The sequence below is a fragment of the Ochlerotatus camptorhynchus genome, unplaced genomic scaffold (genome assembly GCF_037179485.1).
Source record: "Ochlerotatus camptorhynchus isolate MF236.1 unplaced genomic scaffold, CSIRO-AGI_Acam_v1.1 ptg000434l, whole genome shotgun sequence".
In the NCBI taxonomy this organism is placed as follows: Eukaryota; Metazoa; Arthropoda; class Insecta; order Diptera; family Culicidae; genus Ochlerotatus; species Ochlerotatus camptorhynchus.
The window spans coordinates 1,694,555-1,713,695 of NW_027040920.1; the positions used below are offsets into that span (position 1 = coordinate 1,694,555).

At 37.0% G+C, this 19,141-nt stretch overlaps 2 protein-coding genes across 3 annotated transcripts in view; one reads left to right on the forward strand and one right to left on the reverse strand.

Moving 5' to 3' along the window:
• The window catches only part of cmet (CENP-meta), a 69,565-nt gene that overhangs the window by 6,384 nt on the left and 44,040 nt on the right, over window positions 1-19,141 (reverse strand). The window lies entirely within an intron of this gene.
• LOC135711600 (uncharacterized) lies at window positions 2,074-7,391 on the forward strand. Its single transcript, XM_065234475.1, has 8 exons — window positions 2,074-2,131; window positions 4,747-4,985; window positions 5,168-5,313; window positions 5,366-5,456; window positions 6,194-6,379; window positions 6,442-6,603; window positions 6,664-6,909; window positions 7,116-7,391. Exons 1-8 carry the CDS (start codon window positions 2,074-2,076, stop codon window positions 7,389-7,391), a joined length of 1,404 nt encoding a protein of 467 aa, XP_065090547.1.

Sequence of the window (19,141 nt, forward strand, 5' to 3'; positions counted from 1 at the left end):
TCATAGTTACAGCTAATCGCTATTGTGACCCTCTGAAAGCTAAATTGACAAGTTTTATGTATCATACACAGCGAATCCAAACACATAAAGCAACCAACGATACAGACAAAACGGTTGCTACAACTACCATGACAAACTCGCTCTGTAACATAGTTCGATCGGAGTGGTAGAAGGATAATGATATATTGCTTGCCTGGTTTGTTGCAATATACATGGATGAGGACATAGCTTGATCTGAATCGAGAAAAGACATAACAAAAAAAATTCCATTCATCATCTTCGGCTTTACTTCGTGAAGCAGCTTGCCAACAATAAGGTGATCCAAGAGACGTTTCTCACTGGAACTGACAGCTAGAAATCTAGAGTGTGTGAGTGATTTGGTGCTAATGGTGCTGAATGTAAATATAAACAAAGCAGAAATTCATATGAGAATAAACTGCCAGTTCTACGATAGAGGTAACTCTAAGACTAGAAGGTCCCGAAGAAACGTGCTCAACTTTTTGGCTCAGCTCTGGTACTATCTTCGATCCCAGGCTAATCGATTCACCCCTCGAAACATAGGAAAATCCACGAACCCCTCATTTTATCTGTCAAACTTTTATAGCAAATCAAAACAAACATAGTGTAGTACTAGAATTTCGAACAATAATGGGGCACGTTAATCGATTTGCTTGGGACCAATACTGCCAATAATCGCATATCAGCCTCATCGTTGCTTGATTTCCTATTCATATGGGACTGTTATGCGATTATGGGTAGAATAGGCTAGTCAAGTAGTGAGCCAATTTAAAATCGTTAGTTTCGTATTGATTGTTGGTTCTACTGTGATCAGTCAAAAGTTCTTGGTAAACAAAAAAGTCAGCTGATTGCAACTGTCTCGTGGACAGCCTTATTTGCACGTTTTTTTTTCTACCGCCCCGAGTGAGCTATTGAGCAGCTTTTGTAAACAATTCATTTTATCGTCGGTTTGGCGTAACTGGTAGCTTGCCCACGCATACTATCACCACTATCAAGTAGGGAAAAATTTCCCCTATCTGATGGTAGTGTTAGCATACGTGGTCGAGCTACCAGTTACGTCAAATCGATGATCAAATACATTATTTACAAAAGCTGATACGTCCCTTTGAAAAAGTAATCGAGATATTATTAGTGCTTTCCACTTCTGACATAGCGTTATCATTCGGTTCGTTGATCGCTTGTCATTTTGTCATTTGGGGATATGTTTGATTCCTTGGTCATACATGTGTGAGATATTGACGAGATTTATTTTTCGATTGAAAAGCCTATCAATACCATTATGTATTGAATATGACATCGTTCAAATGGAGAGGTCAAATTTTCCATGACTCTGGCGCACAAAACGGGTTGAATCTCGTTGATGGCTTGAGTAATGTTGGCTTTGAGGGCATCGTTTGTTTGCGGCTTATTGGCATAGACTTGTGGTGACTTAACATAACCTCACAAGAAAAAGTCTAGCTAGGTTAAATCACACGATCTTGTGGCACGTTGCATCATCCTGTTGGAACCACATATCGTTCACATCCATATCGTCCACTTTAGGCCAGAAGAAGTCGGTAATCATCGACCTGTAGCGCTCTCCGTTGCCGTTTTCGAAGAAGTACGGACCGATGACGCGTCCGTGACTTTCTGGGGATGTATTGCCATTTGGTGAACCTCGTGTGGATTGGCCTTGTCCCACACACTTAAAAATTATTCTCGAGCTCGGCAATACATATTACCGAGCCAACACGGTATCATCATAATTAACTGAGAATTCAGCAAAAAAAACAGTTTAAGCCGAGATTCAGCACCACTGTAGACTGAAATCTCGGCTTGTTTCATATTTTTCCGAAATTCGGCAACACTGGATGCCGAGCGCAAACGTAAACAATGATTTCACTGATCTCGGTAATGTGATATGCCGAGATTTCGTTTTGGCAGCGCTTGTTTACCGACATTCGGCATTTCAGCTTTCATCCGCCATTTTCATAGCGCTAGTAAAAATTTGAGTGTTTGGAAGCTTTGTTAAAAACTGTGTATAGTGTATGTTGTATACAGGAAGAACCTAGAATTATGGAACCGATCCTTGGAGTACTCCAGCAGGAAGATGTAAGACTGTTCGAAATCTTCGGTAAGTATAATTTAATTACATATTTGCATATTTCGTTTCAGCCAATTACATCTAGCTTAACCTGCTTTTTCTGCTATGAAAAAGTTGTGGGTTATGTCGATGAGCTTCAGCGGCATATTAATAATCATATCCGGAACAAACAATTTGCCCCGGATGCAGTGTTTTATGATTGTCTGGTTCCTAAATGTAGGTCCAGATATGATCATTTTAAGTCATTAAAAAGGCATATTATGCAGCAACATCCTTGTTCACCTTTCCTTCAATCACTGGAAGGAGAAATTAATTTGAATGAGTTGCGGGAACCTAACCTCAAAATGCCAAAAAATTGATAGTAGCCCTATCCAACCGGATGAAATTGATGAAATAATCTCAAATGATACTCTTTCCTTGGAGCAAATCAAAAAAGCTATTGCACTTGGTATTTGTCGGTTAACATCAGATGTTTCGTTACCACAATCAAAAATTGCAGAAATGATCAAGCTATGCGAAACTTTGGTTCAAATGCTTGGAGACTATTTTCAAGAAAAATCAAAAAAATTTTTGAACGGCCGCGACATTAACCTGGATTCTCCAGAAACTATTTCATTTCTTAATCAGTTTCATTTGCCGGATTTGTTCACTGACGTGTCAACCCTATCAAAGCAAACCAAGTTTTTGAATGTTTTAGCTGAAGGCATTCCAAACCCGTCAGAAAAGATGCTTCAAACACGAGATGACATCCGGCATACTGATGGCACTTCCAAAAAAGTTAAAGTCAATGAGACTTTCATGTATACACCAATTATTGAAACATTGAGACTGATTTTCAGAAACCCTCAAAACAGAGATCTTTTAAACGACGCTGAACCAGAAAACGCAACGATCAAAGAGTATACAAGCTTTCGATCTGGGGAGACATACAAAAACAGTAAATATTTCAAAAAATTCCCTGATACTGTACGTCTGAGTCTGTACCAAGACGACGTAGAGTTGGGAAATGCGTTAAGTTCAAGAGCTGGAATAAACAAAGTGTCTGTTATTGATTTCAAAATTCAAAATTTCCCCGACAAATGGAATAGTTCTCCGAAAACCGTTTTTCCACTTATGTATTGTACCTCTATAGATGCTAAGAAGCACGGATATAACAAAATCCTCAAACCTCTGATAAGTGACCTCAAAAAGCTGGAAGAAGGAGTGACAGTTTGCTACGGAACGGAAAAATTCACACTCCGTGCAGTAGTAACCATATTTTGTGGCGATACGTTGGCTGTGCATGAGGTTTTTGGTCTTCTCGGACCTATGGCGACATATTTTTGCAGACTTTGCACAATACAAAGACCAGCTTTTCACCAGAACCCGTTTGAACATTTCCCCCTACGAACAAAGGAGTGGTATGAACAGAACTTGAGTAAAGTTGTGTCTGGAGAAATAAGCCCATCGGATTGTGGTTTGAAACGGAATGGATGCGTGTTGAATGAATTGAATAATTTCCACATAACTGAAAATTTTGCCCTTGACACAATGCATGATATAGCAGAAGGTTTGGTACCTACAACTGTGCAGCTAGTATTGAGCTACTATTATAAAAATAAAGAACTCGGAATGAATGTAGAATTTATTAATCATCGTATACATTCTTTTGCCTATGGATATATCGACAAAAAAAATCGACCTTCAGCAAATTTCACAAACGAGATGCTTTCTAAACCCACATCCCACAAACTGAAACAAACAGCTGCGCAAAATATTTTGTTATTAAGGGCGTTTCCTTTTCTATTTGGTCACAAAATTTCCGATGACTGCGAATATATGCACATGATTGGACATTTGATCAACATAACACGAATATTAATGTCCACAATAGTATCGGATCACATGTTGGCATCACTAGAAGAGCATATACGGCTATACGAAGAGTTGTTTTACGCGAAATTCAATCGACGGATAAATAAAAATCATCACCTTGACCATTACATACTATGCATTAAAAAAAGCGGCAACATGAAACAATTCAATTGCCTGGTATTTGAGCAGAAGAATAAGCCTACCAAAAATCAGTCGGCAACGTGCAGGAATTTCAAAAATATTTGCAAAAGCCTCGCTAAACGCCAGAATTTCAAAATGGTCATTGATATCCTTGACAATCCATTCAGGGATAAAATCTCATTCAGTGGAGGTAAAATTGTTCAGCGGGGTCATTGCCGTAGTGAGCCGTTCCTACATGATACTATTCCGCATGTGTTTGTGCCTAAGAGAGTCACAGTTAATGGAATAGAATTCCGATCGAATCTGATAGTGTGCATCAGAAACTACGACAACGAATACTACCCATCATATGGAATCATTGCTGAAATTGTTGTGGTTGATAGCAGTATACATTTATTGTTGAAATTATGCAACACTATAACGTATAACAGATTCTTGGAGGCATACGAAGTAGTATTAGAATCAAGCGAAAAACTGTTTTCCATGGACCAAATTCATTCGCATACAACATTCTTTTTCTGGAGTCCTTATGGAAGTAATCTTAAATTTATATCCAGAAGAAACTATTGCCGTGATTATTGACGAAAAGTAATATCACCTTTAAACATTGCTGCGTAAGTAATTTCTAATTGATAATATTTTTGTTACAGTTCGAGAGGAGATAACGGACCTGGAAACATTTTCACTACTTGACAACGATGATTTCACACGGCTCAAACTTTCTACGAAAATGGTAAAAACCATTCAAAAACTTCAAAAACTGTTGGAAAATGATTTGGTAGTTGAAGAACTGGAAGACCATATTGAAGACATAATCGAAACTCATGCAGATGACGTTGGAACAAACTCGAACGCCGAAAATGATGATCGTTCGTTCAATCTTGAGCAAGTAACGTGTTGTTTGCACTATTAATTTATTTCAATCATTATTGTTATAGTAAATTCCATAGTAATTACATCATATACATCATACTTTTCATAGCACCTGTGTTAAATTTTCACTTAGTTAAAGTTTCGTTTGCGTTATGCGAATATGCGAATAGATAAACAAAATATCACTCTTGTTTCAAGGAAATCAACGTCGATCAAATATTCACAAAAACCCAAACAGGACGAGAGATTCAAGAGTTTTTGGTGGAAGGTTACAAACCAACTGAGAAGGTGTCCAAACAGATCACCCACATCCTCTGCGACTACCTGGTATCTGCTTACGGCGAGTAAGTATGATGAGAAATCCAAAGTTCTTTTCATTATCATCCAATGCTTCAGGAGGCCATCTACGTTCTATAAGGAAATGCTAGCTCGATCCTTGGTCAAGACGTATCCAGTACTAGCTTCAACTGCATCTGACATTCCTCACGTAAGTTGCTGGTATTTCACTATATGTACATTATCACTTTTCGTATTATCATAGAAATCTACAAGATAACAAACAAGTTTTATGGTATTGTTTTCTGTGAAACTGACGTAAACATAAAGAAGCCCAGTCGGTGTATCTCAAGCTGAACATTGCATTAGGTCCTAAGTAACATTGATCGATTCTCTTCATCGACTTTCTCTTTCGTTAATAACTTGGGTACAGAACCATTTGTTGTCGTGTTTGTCGTATTAGGAACTATAAAATAGCTTCTTTCATCGATCTGTGAGTTGAAAATAGCAAGGGGTGGGAGGTGACTGTCAAATACGAACAATCGTCGCCTACCTCAAATAGCTGGTTCCAAACGTAAACAAGCCATAAGAAACCTACAGGGCTTGTTTACGTTTGGAACCAATTTCATACAAAAATGAGCAGTAGGCTGATTGGACATCACGTCCCCCCTCCCCCATGAAAATAGTTGTGAATATTTATACACGGGGAGATGGAAAGAGAAAGTCGACGAAGAGAATCTGTCAATGTTCCTAAAGATTTAATTCATTGTTCAGCTTGAATTCTCTTCTGCGATTTGGCTTTCGTTAATAACTTGACTACAAAATAGTTTCCTCACGTATTTTTCGTATTGGATGCTGGATCATATATATTTTTTTTCATCGAACTGTGTGTCAAAAATATCTGCTGTGAATGAACGAAAACGTGCTTTTGTATTTGTACTATTGCAGGCACTGTGGTTTTACAAAAACGGTCGCGGTAGTGGGCGCCATTCAGGAAAAATTCACTACCGGATGGAGTTCCTTGCCAAGAAATCAGACAAACGGGTATTCCACAGACTCTCCGATGACTGCCAAACATTGCGAGCTTCAGAAGTATCAGAATACGATCAAGACGAAGCAACCATCGATGATCTGGTAAAACAAACAATGAAAAATATTTCTCGAATTTATTGTTATAATGAATCTGTTTCTCACAGGTACTAGAACTGCAATTTGCTGTACCCACGGAACAATCAAAATCAAGAATTATGGATTTATGGAAACAAACGTTGAGATTCCGTAACAACATTCGTGAGGAAGTAACATTTTTGCAGTTCATGAAAGACTTTCCGGTAGCTACAGCGTTTGGAGGAGCATTGGTATATATGGGAATATGGAAGGACTTCTGAATTTATTAATTTATTGTCTTTATGTTTCAGATTTCATTTGACTTTGAGTCAATGAGGCCAAATGCGGCACGGTTCGAGGATGTATGGAATGTTATCCAACCAAAAATTCTGGATCAATACCGAGATGTGTACAGATATATCAAAAACGATATGATCAAGGCGTTAGCCGTAGTTCGTGAAAAAAATCCAACCAGAGGAGCAAAACGACCACGACCGGACAAAGAAAAAGAAGCACGAAAGTTTAATCCGTTGCATGGTATCATCGACTGGATTGATGTGAGTAATTTCTTACGCTGTTTTACAAAACATATAATAATATCGGAAAGAAGCCGAGGGGCATGGAAAATATACATTTAACTTTTGGATTAATGATTAAATTAAATTCCTCAAATGGAAATGCTTGTTTGAATATAAAATCAAATAAAACAAACTCTTCCTATTCATTGACTTTATATTTTTTTTTCTCAAATTTTTTTTTTTAGCCGGAGATGGAATTACCTAACACAGAAGATCCGCTTATCATCGTGTCAGCAACATTATTTGAAGATGGTGACTGCAACATTATTTGGAAGGACATCTCAATTCCTGTCGGAAACAATCTACTGGGCGCCTTCACTCTACTGTTGCAAGTTTTTACAGTATTTAATGTAAAATGCTGCCCATCGGACAAGATTTTTTATTCTTTTTTTTATGCATACTGTTTCAAAATCGAAGCATTGAGTACCACTGGCAATAAGTTTGTAAGCCAACTAAATTAATTGATTTTAATTTTATTTTTGATGTGAAATCAGCAAGAACAGAGAAATAAATGATGGTTGATTGAAAAATGCAGTTAAGTTTTCAAATTTATTTGAATTTATTAAGATTTGCTGAAATCTCGGTAGAATTTATATGAGATTGTTTACATTTTTTGCTGAGATTTCAGTTTTACTGTGCCGAGCAATCAGTTTTCTTAAACCGAGATTTTCGGTAAACCGCACAAGCTGTCATTTTTTTTCTAAACCGAGATTAACGGCAACAGTTTGTTTGCCGAGCTCATTGCCGAGCACTCGGCTGTGCGGATCTCGGCAAAATAAAACCGAGATTCGGCAAAAAAATCTAAGTGTGCAAAATTCGACAATTCTGCTTGAAGAAGAAGATTTTTCGGGCAAAATCGGGGTCTGTTTTCAACTGCTCCAAAACCCAATCAGCGAACACACGACGCTGTCTATCATGATTTAGACTTGTAGAATGCTATAAAACCGCAATAAAACCTGCAATGTTACTTGGATTGAGCTCCTGGGTCAATTGGATCTTGTATGGGTGCAGGCCCAAGTCACGACGCCAAATTCGTCAAGTTGAAGCCTGCGAGATGCCCAGTTCTTGTTCGCGGCGCGGAATCGACTGCCGCGGGTTCTCCTGCACACTTTCGCGTACAGCGGCGATATTCTCGGCAGACCTTGCGTTCCGTTGACGTATGGGTGGTGGTTGAGCGTTCACCGAAACAGTTTCCTCGAATTTTTTCACCACATTGCGAATAGTCTTCTCGGTAGGACGATTATTGCGACCGTAAAATGGGCGAAACGCTCGGAACGTTGGTCGCAAAGAACATTTACTTTGATAAAACAATTTTATCATTTGCACGAGATGTTGGACGCTACAACTCTCCATGGTAATTTAATCCTGTATGTCCAGACACCCTGACCATAAACTTTCTATTGGATCTTTCGCTTTAAAGGTTCATATCGTACATTTATTTGGTGTGACATCATAACGACTACTTTTCTTTTCTTAGGTCACTTTTGAGTCACTTTTTTACAACTATAAGACACTATTTGGTCACTTATTTCTTCAACATGGTCACCAAAATCACTATTTTGACAGCAGTGATCGCTACCAGCCCTATATATATAGTATATTTTTTGGACTCAATCGAAAGAAATTGATTGGAGGGAAAATGTTCAAAATTTCTTAAAAAATAGGTTACATAATTGTGCACCCAATTTTTAATTTTGCTTTTTCTAGCGTCCTGAACAAAGTAATTTCAAAAGCATTCTACACACTAAGATTATTTAACAAATTTCTGTGAAGTTTTACCGAAATCTCAACAGCGTAACGTTCGGTAAATAGTTCGGGGGTTTTTCACAGTTTTCCCATAATTTTTCACAGAATATCACCGAACTATTAACCGAACGTTCAGCTGTTGAGATTTCAGGAAAATTTCACAGAAGTCTTGTGAAATATCTTAGTGTGTAAGAAGTATTTCCAAAAAGTTCTAATGAGAGTTTCAATAATATATCCAGGATAATTGCAGGAAATATGAAATTGTCGAGAAAATTCCATAATCCAGACATAGAATTTAGTTCGGATAGCATCCATGTTACATTCATATGAACCTGTTAATCAAAGTTGGTGCCGTGTAGAAATTGTAAGCAGTGACGTCTCTTAACCTCGCTTTTTACATGTGCACCAACTTATAAAACCAGATTTAATGCCATATTCATATTAATCTTCTAGTTTACTCAATATCTATCCATTGCAAACAATATGTTGATAGTTGTTTATGTTTTGAGAGTTGGTGCACATGTAGATTGAGTCTAAGAAAACGCCCCTGATTGTAAGTAAAATAATTAACTAACAAATGGGAGTATTGGGTACTTCCAACAACCCGAATCAGGAAATGGTTTGGATACTGGGATAAAACAAACAACAAACGTACGATCAGAGTACTACAGAATGAAGTGGCAGTTATCAGCAGTCAGAAGAGCTTTCAAGTACACAGTAATATGACTCAGATGATTTCAGATAGCAAAATTGCTGTGGAAATGTTTTCGTGTGACAAATTTAGTGTTGTGTAATGATTTGCCAAAACGGCGTGCAAATCTAAACGAAATATTGGTTGTAAAAACAAGCGATACTATTTCAATCAATTAGGGAACTGCTGGATTGGGCAATACCTTTACCTATTATCGTAGACGCACAGTGGGACGAAATTAAAAATAATGGGATATGGTTATTTGCGACGAAACTATTGAGTGTAGCATTTTGATGTCTTTTAGAATGTTTTTTTCTTCATTTTTTGTGTGCTTTAGTTGAGTAGTGAAAATATTTGATTAAGGGGGGGGGGGGGGGTTACACTAAGATAAAAAAAATAACTTTTTTATCTTTTAATATTTTAAATTTGTCGAACCTCTTAATGGAATCCCTTTATGAAGAGCTTTGAGTGTGTTGGTTATTTCCTAGTAGGATGAAAAATCAAGTCAATTTCAGATAAATTTACTCCTTAGAAGAACCAGCCAACCACCAACGACTGACCATCTGTCGGAGAAGAGTAAAGTGAGCGGGGCCCTGGAACTCATAAAACATTGTCTAAAGTTGAAAAACATACCAGCCTTCTCCAGATCTTGCGATGATAATCGAACTAACAACCGACAGCAAACCACTGAAACTGTTAGTTAGCGGAGATTAGCTGGTTTCCGATCCAAAGCAGCGATTTTATTCGGCGAAAGACTCTTCGAAAATTTCATTCAACCGTACATCTCTGCATCATTGGATGGTGCACTTCTGTAACCATCCAGAAGAAGGGGATCTTTTCTGGGAACGATTGCGCTTCCAGCTGTTCGCAATTCGAAATGTTGTAGAACAGTATCGCAAACTATCTGAGTAACTGCTCCATAACATCTCCATCGGGAGAAAACCGCCTGGAAGAATCCTGGATCTCACAGCGCAACTATCGAAAGATAAACAAACTTTGACGTTTAACTTTTTGCCGGCAAACTTTGCCTCCATAAATGCTGCCATAAATCTTAACGGGTTAGGATCACGCAAAATGGCTTTAGATAAGTACGATTCAGCCTGCAAGTTTTGTTCATAAAAGCCATTTTAAAACCTTATTAATTTGTTAATGAATTCTTGAAAGCAAAACAACTTTTTCACAAATGACCCATGAAAATCAACTTTTATGCCACCGCCATGTTACAATAAGTTTGCTTGTTTTTTACAATCTTCGATTTTCAATCAATATATCCTTAGATATAACTATATTTTGGTAAATTTAGCAATGAGCAAACATTTAAATGAAAACATAATAAAAAAAATCTCGGTCAAGCTCGATCTGAAGAATATATCTTTTTTTTTCAATGTTAAATAATTAGTCAAATCGACGTTCTACGAGGGTGGACTTAATTTTTTCGATGTTTTCACGTACATTTCACATAAAATTTAATATGGCACTTAAAACTAGGCCACTTAATGGGAACTTTTGTAATAAATTTGGATATTCTACAAGATTTTTATACCATCAGTTTCTATTTTAATTATTTTGATAAGATCGGATTCATAAATCCTTTTCTATCTTGATTGATGCTTTCCTAGTGAATTCAGCTTGCGGCTAGGGGAAAAAGGCTCGGAAAGGGTTTTTATTGTTGCTAAATAGCTTTTACTGTAGCTTTAAAATGGTTCTCAATGCGTTCGTCATACAACCTTTTGCAGTAAATCAATCTTGAAGAGCTTCGAGAATACACCCTTCAGAACCTTCTCCAGGGTGGGCCAACTAGACATATTCTAGTCATAATGAGGTTTTGGTGGATGCATTAATGATAAAATAGCCTTGACCAGGGTTTTATGAATGTTGTTTTATAGTTGCTTTGTAGTATTTTATAAAACTTAAAATGTTAATTGGGCACGATGCTACAAAATGATATGGAATGTGTAAGCTAGAAATAGTTTTAAATTTGAACGAGTTATTTAGAATTCGTTACTGAGAGTTCTGCTCTGCTTTGAATCAGAACACTGGATTCTGTGTGTATTGTTTCAAGATAGTTATGGAAAAAATGCTGTGACGTGTGCGCGTAGATACATCCGCGTAGTAAACCGATTGAATAAGTAAATCCGATTCGAACGAAATATCTAAATTATGTAAGTTCCGAAAACCACGCGAATTCCGAAAGCCGTGCGAGACAACCGAAGCGAGACAAAAAGGGCTTATTATTATTTAAAGAGTGCCACCAAAATAAATGTGATAGCCTATGTTGACAAGTTGATTAATTTTGGTTTCCTTACTAGATATTCTACTTATTTTGCTATTGAGCTTTGTTTCAATTTAGTTATTTTACCGCACGTATTAATCATTTCAAAATTTCGGGTCTGTATCGAACAAATTCTAAACAACATAAGCTCAAAAAACTTTTGGTAAGCTCTACCGAATTGCGAATCACTTCTGCGTAAGCTCCGTTGACGTAGGCAAGTTGATTCCGACAGCCGCGAAAAGTTAAACATGCATCAATACCACATAAGGAAAGATCGGTTTTACAGCCACGTAGGGTTTAGCTCATAGATTAACATTGACTGCTGTTTACAAATGTAAGTACCTGAACACTAAGAAATAAGAGTTGGTTGGAAATGCTAACATGAAGCTTTAGTGGGATAATTTATTAGCTATAGAATGATCTGTTTCAGAAGAGAGTAGGTGGATAGTTCCGTTAGAGTACGGCAGTATGAAAATTGAATAGAAGTTGAAAATGAGCGAAGGGCCATTAATGCGACAGTTTTTTAAAGATAGACGCACATCCTTTGCCTAACCGGTACGATGTACGCGGAGACTTGAAGTCTCCAAGTCTACAGGCAAAAAATGTGCGTCCCTCTTTTGCTCATAAACTGACTGCGGCTGAGGAATAGTTCTAGCGACGTTTTCATCACTATCTAAAGCCCCACGTTGCGAGAGCATTTCCAGTCGATGGTGTGTTATAATGCAATTCTTCTTTACCCAACTATTGTGTTGCTCCTCTCGTCATGACCAACGTGATCATCTCAGAGAGAAAGCAGTAGGGTGGTTGTTGCGTGCTGTACCATCATCAGCATTGTTGACGGCTACTCCCGCCTTGAGTTGTTACATTCAAAGTGTTTTTACGGCTTTAGGTAGTGATGAAAACGTCGCTAGAACTATTCCTCAGCCGCAGTCAGTTTATGAGCAAAAGAGGGACGCACATTTTTTGCCTGTAGACTTGGAGACATACTTCAAGTCTCCGCGTACATCGTACGGGTTAGGCAAAAGATGTGCGTCTATCTTTAAAAAACTGTCGCATTAATGGCCCTTCGCTCATTTTCAACTTCTATTCAATTTTCATACTGCCGTACTCTAACGGAACTATCCACCTACTCTCTTCTGAAACAGATCATTCTATAGCTAATAAATTATCACACTAAAGCTTCATGTTAGCATTTCCAACCAACTCTGAAAATCGCTGACTTCGCGTATGAAGTAACATAAAAACACTTTGAATGACTAAGAAATAAGTAAACTCAAATACTTAAACCGCATATATCAGAGATTTCGCGTATTGAGAGAATAATATAGTAATCGAATACAATAAACTCAGGGGAAAACAATACCTACAAAAGATTAATAGTTATTAATTGTCACATACCTCTAATTTTACTTATTTCCTAAACTATTCCGCTCCTTTTAAGCTGAGTAATGCTATTGGTCTGCTTGCGTTTTCTTATTGAGCTTAATAGGAAGATTTATTCTACAAATTTAAAGGCTAGTTGCCTCCCAAGCCCCATGCTTTATTAAGTACCTGCAATTGTGCTTGTAATCTAAAATAAAACGTGTTTCAAGAACTACTTTTGATTTTGACCTATACCTATTTATTATATCTTAGTTCGACCCAGGTGACACCTTCAAGTGACTAAAATGCTTCACTTTAAAGATAATTTCCTAACTGATTTTTAAATTATATAGGGTATATGCTTCAACTACGCTCACACGTTTCCACTATGTCGTCCCACAAGATTACGTATGGATATGTCACAATAGAAGCACGCCACAGTTGTAATTTCGAGCCATAGTTCGAACATGTATCCCAAATCAAAATGAAGCACGTATAAGATTAGTTACAATACCATGTACAAAAATGGTGTTTAACATTGTTCCCTGAGTAATACCTAGGGTAGAGAACTACTTCGGCCTAATCGCCCATTTTGGGCCCATCGAGCAGAAAACTTCAAATAAATCCATGATTTTAGAGTTAACAAGTCAATTATGCGTTTGGTACGATACTTTAGTTAATAAGCTACCGAACGAAGTCTATGAGAACGCGTCATATGAACGTTTGCACCCATAACTCCCAGAAACAAAAGAAGCGCTCCGACCGAATCAATTTTTATCTTCATCCGATAGGCCGAAGTGAATTCATTGGCGTTTCAATTGCGTTTCAATGCGTTAGGCCGAGCTTAGAATCCGTAGGCCGAGTTTGTCGTCAAGAAGCAGTGTTAGACTCAGTGATGGAAAAGTTCATCAAAGTTCCCTATGACTCGCGAACTTTTCCCTTGGTGAACTTCGTGAAATATCGCGAACTTTTCCAACACTGGTTAGACTTTTGACAATATCTCAACGATTGGTTTCTCTTTATCAAATCTTACGATACGTACGGAAAAGTAAATAAATTTGAAAGCCATCAGTAATAATAACATTTCGTTTGGTGCTAAACTGCGCTACACGCTATTTTTGAAGTACTCACTGAGTGAGTCGATTCTACTCATTTTTTTCTCATGTATGGAGTTGTCAAAAATTGAGTAAATGAGAAACGTTGAAGTGAGTAGGAGTTACTCAGAGTGATGGCAAGCACAAAAACAAAAAGAAAAACAATAATAAAAAGACATTTGTGAATGTTTTCGGTCGTGATTACGTGTTTTTTAAATAAAATTATTACGGAGTGTGACGATAAACAGCATCATGGAGCAGATCCGAAATTTTGTGGACGGAGAAACGTATGACAAACTGGCAGGTAAGTTTTCATTCGTAGAATTTTCTTTTCCATCGCTATTTCCATGTACGTTCTACGTTAGGTATCAACTGCTGCATTCCCGGTTGTTCAGAATTTGTTCCGGGAAGTACAAATGCATATAAACAGCACGTCCAATCGGTCCATCATGTTTTGACCGCTGGTCGGAATGCAACTCCTATTGCATGTGGGAGTTGTTCGGTGACATTTTTTTTCTACAAGCATTTTATTCGGCATGCGATCAGTTTTCATGCAGTTAATAAACTTATTGAGGTTACTCCCCCCAATGTCAAGGGTGATGCTAGTGAGAATTCCGTTGACCTTGAGGTAGATCCATCGAAAACTGGTGATGCAGGCTCGTTAAATGAAGAGGACATATTCAATCCGCTGTTTTTTGCTCCTCTCGTCTCATTGGAAAAACTAAGGGATAAAATGTGTGAAGCAGTTACCCTTCTCCGGGCCGATTTATCTCTTCCGGAAATAAAAGTTGGGAGGTTCATGTCCTACTCCACCGAGTTGCTACAACTTTACCAACGATTTGTCATTGGCAATTTTAAACTCTTTATGGATGCCAAAGGGATTTGTGCGAACGATACCGATTGTTCTAAATTTATTAATTCTATGGAAATAGGAGATCCTTTTAAGGACGTCAAGAGTTCACAAGAAAATATTTCCTATTTGACTCAGAAAGCTAGTGGTTCTGTTTCGATTCCACAACAGATAGTACTAGGCCAGCGCCAAATTGTCACTAAAACACATCTTCCATCGGGGAGGAAGGTAAGAAAACGTCTAGAAATACAGAAACGAACGAAAACCACAAATGATGTTAGCCAGTACATTTCTGTTACACGGACCCTTGAAATGCTTATGAGAAATCCCGAAGCTCATACTAGTGTGTACGCAGAAAAATCGAGAAACGATGACGTGCTCCAAACGTTCAAGGACGGAACTGTATTCAAGAACAGCGAGTATTTTTGTAAGTATCCCTTCGCACTTCGGTTGATAATCCACTTGGATGAGGTAGAGTATCTCAATCCATTAGGATCGAGGAAGGGAAACAAAAAACTTACAATCATAAGCTTTAAAGTGCAAAATTTTGACTCTATAATAAACTCATCACTAAGCCGCGTTTTTTTTGGCGCTGGTTATAGAAACTAAAGTACTAAAAAAGTATGGTTATAAGAAAGTGCTGCAGCCTCTCATTGAAGAGCTAAAGGTGTTGGAATCTGATGATGGATATTCTGTTAAAATGGATCCAACACAAATCCTTCGTGCAGTATTAGTTAACGTAGTAGGAGATACAGCAGCACTGCATGAAGTTTTCGAGATCATGGGGCCACAATCAACATTATTCTGCCGGATATGCTACATAGCACGTAGCGATCTTCATGCTGGACAGTTTGGAAATATGTACCACCATAGGTCCTCTGGGACTATTGCAGCAGATCTTCAGGCGGTTCGCAGTAAAAAAACAACACCGACTCTTTGTGGACTTGTTGGAGAATGTTGTTTCCACGAGCTAAGGGTTTTCAACTATGGGAATAACTGGTATATGGATCCGATGCATGATCTTTGTGAAGGAGTTAATATGATGGTCATGAAATTGATTCTGCGGAATTTAGTAATAGAAAGAAGACTTATAACTTGCGCGAAGTTGAATGAAATCATCGAAACTTTTAAATATGGTAGGGAGGAGTCCGAGAATAAACCATCAGCTAACTTTAGCTTGACCACGTTAAAGTCTTCTAAGAAATCTATTAGTCAATCTGCATCGCAATGCTGGCTTCTTCTACGGGCTTTCCCTTTTATGTTTGGTCATTTGTCGCAGTATAAACAGGATTTTGATCGCATCATAGGAGCTCTATTGCAAATTAACTTTTTCTGTTTCTCAAGCAAAATTTCTTATTCTCAAATCGACGAGTTGGAATCAGCCGTAAGAAGTTTTCATGAATTATATACAATTTGCTTCCCAGACATAAATGCTATAAACAAGGTTCACCATCTGGCTCATTATCCAGAAATCCTACGTTCAAATGGTCCTATTACTAGTTGTTTTATTTTTGAAGCTAAATTCAAAGAAAGCAAGGGACAAGCTAAGACATGCCACAACTTTAAAACTATTACCTATAGCATAGCCAAGAGATCAAATTTCAAGCAGATTAACTCCATAGTCAATCATGAATATGCTCTCAATGTACATATTGCAGAATCCTACAGAGAAGTACCAAAAACATGTTTGGATCTTTCATTATTGTTATTTGATTTTCCGGAACAAGTGACTATTGTGGACACTTTAAGCATAAATGGAACTAAGTTTAAATCCTCTATTGTAGTTAAGTACGAGACATGTGATGAAATGCACTATGGAGTTATCGAGTTGATTGTAGCACAGGATGAAAAATTTGTGTTCCTCATTAACAAACTTAAGATGTTGAGGTACAATTATAATTCTAACAGCTTCCAAGTGCAACACACAAATGATTTTGTTAGAGTCTGTAGTAAAAAAATATGTACCAGAAAAACATACAATCTATGGAAGTACTATGATATTGATGATCCATTTTACTATATAAGTTTAAAATTTACAGACCATTAGAATCGGTGTATGATTAACGATAAACCAACTAGAATAATTAAGGATAAATAATCATAATCATCATCACTAGAATTATCATCAAAAATACGAAGAAAATTGTTTAAACAACAGTAATTTCCTTGCCTATATAAGTACGATCATAATAGTTTTTAACGCATCGGATTTCCTGAAAATTTAACGGTTAGTACTGACAATAATTGTTTTAAAGCACTAATACTCATCTAATCAAATATTTCAATAATTTTCAACATGAACAGACATTTAAACTCCATTTAGACTGAACCTAATATAGCATGAAACTTAATAAGCCACATTCATTAAACGTTGAATTTTGTCTCAATGCTCCCATGAGGTTGACATCACCTTGTTAGATTTTAATGAAACTTTATGGGTGTAAAAAGACTTGAATTATCAGCACCACTGTTAAAAAAGCATTGAATTTCGTTTGGATTTTTATCCAGCATTTTACGAGCCCTTAGGTGTGTTACAATCTGGCTGAGTTTCTGAGTTACTCGTCAAATCAGTGCCAACATTTCAAAGGAGCGTAATTGCTTTTGTAAATAATGGCTTGAGCTATCGATTTCTCGCAAATAAAAGCCCATCCCTTCAAATTAACAATGCTAGCTGGTGAAGGAAACATTATTCTACCTGCTGGTGTCATTAATCTTCATGAGTATGCTTTTATTCGCGAGAAATCGATGGCTAAAGCCATTGTTTTCAAATGCAATTACGCCCGTTTGAAATGTTGACACTGAAATGACAAGCCAAACGTCAACTTATATGTTCCCTATTAGAAACTCAGTCAGATTGTGGCGGCCATAAACGCTCGTTAAATGTTGAATATAATTTGTGTGTTTTTGTAAATTTACAAACAAATATCAGCATTTCGACCCCAACTGACGAATATATTTTATTTTTTCCTCTTCTCTCCTTGAAACCGCAAAATTGTTCTCTAGGGACAATGAACTAAGTTTGTACCAAAATTCCTCAAAACAAATATTAGAAAATTCAACAACAAAAACATATTTTCCAAATTCTTAATTTATGATTTTCTGAAATAGACACTTAAAAATCGGTCAAAATCAGCTTTTAGTAAACATTTTGAACTTTTTATCCACAAATAACTTTAATGCCGAAATCATATTATTTAATCCGGAATATCGTTTCCAGTGCACAGATCATATACATATTTCGTGAAAAAAAAAGTTCAAAAATTCTACCGGCCGAATTTTGGCACAAAATTGGTCCCTAGCGAACCATAATGCGAAGTTTCAACTCTTGGATTTCTTTAATTTTTTTTAATTATAAAAAATTATTAAATATTAAACCCCTTCCAATGATTGGCCAGGTTTTTTTCTACAAATGTTATCAATAGCTTATTTTTTTAAATTTCTACACATTTTTGATGGAATCTTAGAAGGTGCTGCCATAACCAGTGGTAGAAATTGCGTTAAATTTAAATAATCATATCTCCTCATTTCTATAAACAAATCTTGAATGTTTAAACGTAACTAATAATGTTCAAAGAACTGCATGACTATCGCACCAATTACAGAAAAAACTCATCTTCTAATTTACATATAACTAAACTGTTCATAATATTGCATAAAATAGTATATAATACATGCATTAATACAATTATCACTGCAATTTGTAAAAATATATTTGTTTAATTAAAGCTCAAAAAATCAACAACGATTCGTTGTTATTGTTGGACGACGCTGATCTCGAAGAGATGGGTATCACCGCAAAAGGGCCGAGAAAGATTATTCTATCAGTTGCAGAAAAAATGCGTACTAACGAGAACGAACGTCAAGCCGAAGGAAGTTTGAATGAAAGTGCCCAGCTGAATTCGCAAGACGTGAGTAGCTAAAACAGATCCATTATAAACACCATTGTAAATGCCTCTAATTTTTAGAATGTACGAACCATGCTTATCCAGGATTCAAAATTTCGACAGATAGTCTATGATGTTCTGGATCGTGGGCATATCCCAAAGGAAAACGACCTCCGTGGTATGGTACGCATAATTTGTAAACAGTTTGAAGACATGATCTACAATGGACGCGGGTAAGTGCTTTTTTCTTTAAAAAAATAGAAATCGTTACCCTATACTAAATACTACGCATTGTGATGTGCTACACGTTGT

Excerpts from the sequence above, each read along its gene's own strand:
- LOC135711600 (XM_065234475.1), top strand. The coding sequence starts at position 2,074 with ATGGAACCGATCCTTGGAGTACTCCAGCAGGAAGATGTAAGACTGTTC. Across the intron at positions 5,314-5,365 it reads CTGGTATCTGCTTACGGCGA|GAGGCCATCTACGTTCTATA; the intron begins GTAAGTATGATG and ends CCAATGCTTCAG. Across the intron at positions 6,910-7,115 it reads GTATCATCGACTGGATTGAT|CCGGAGATGGAATTACCTAA; the intron begins GTGAGTAATTTC and ends TTTTTTTTTTAG.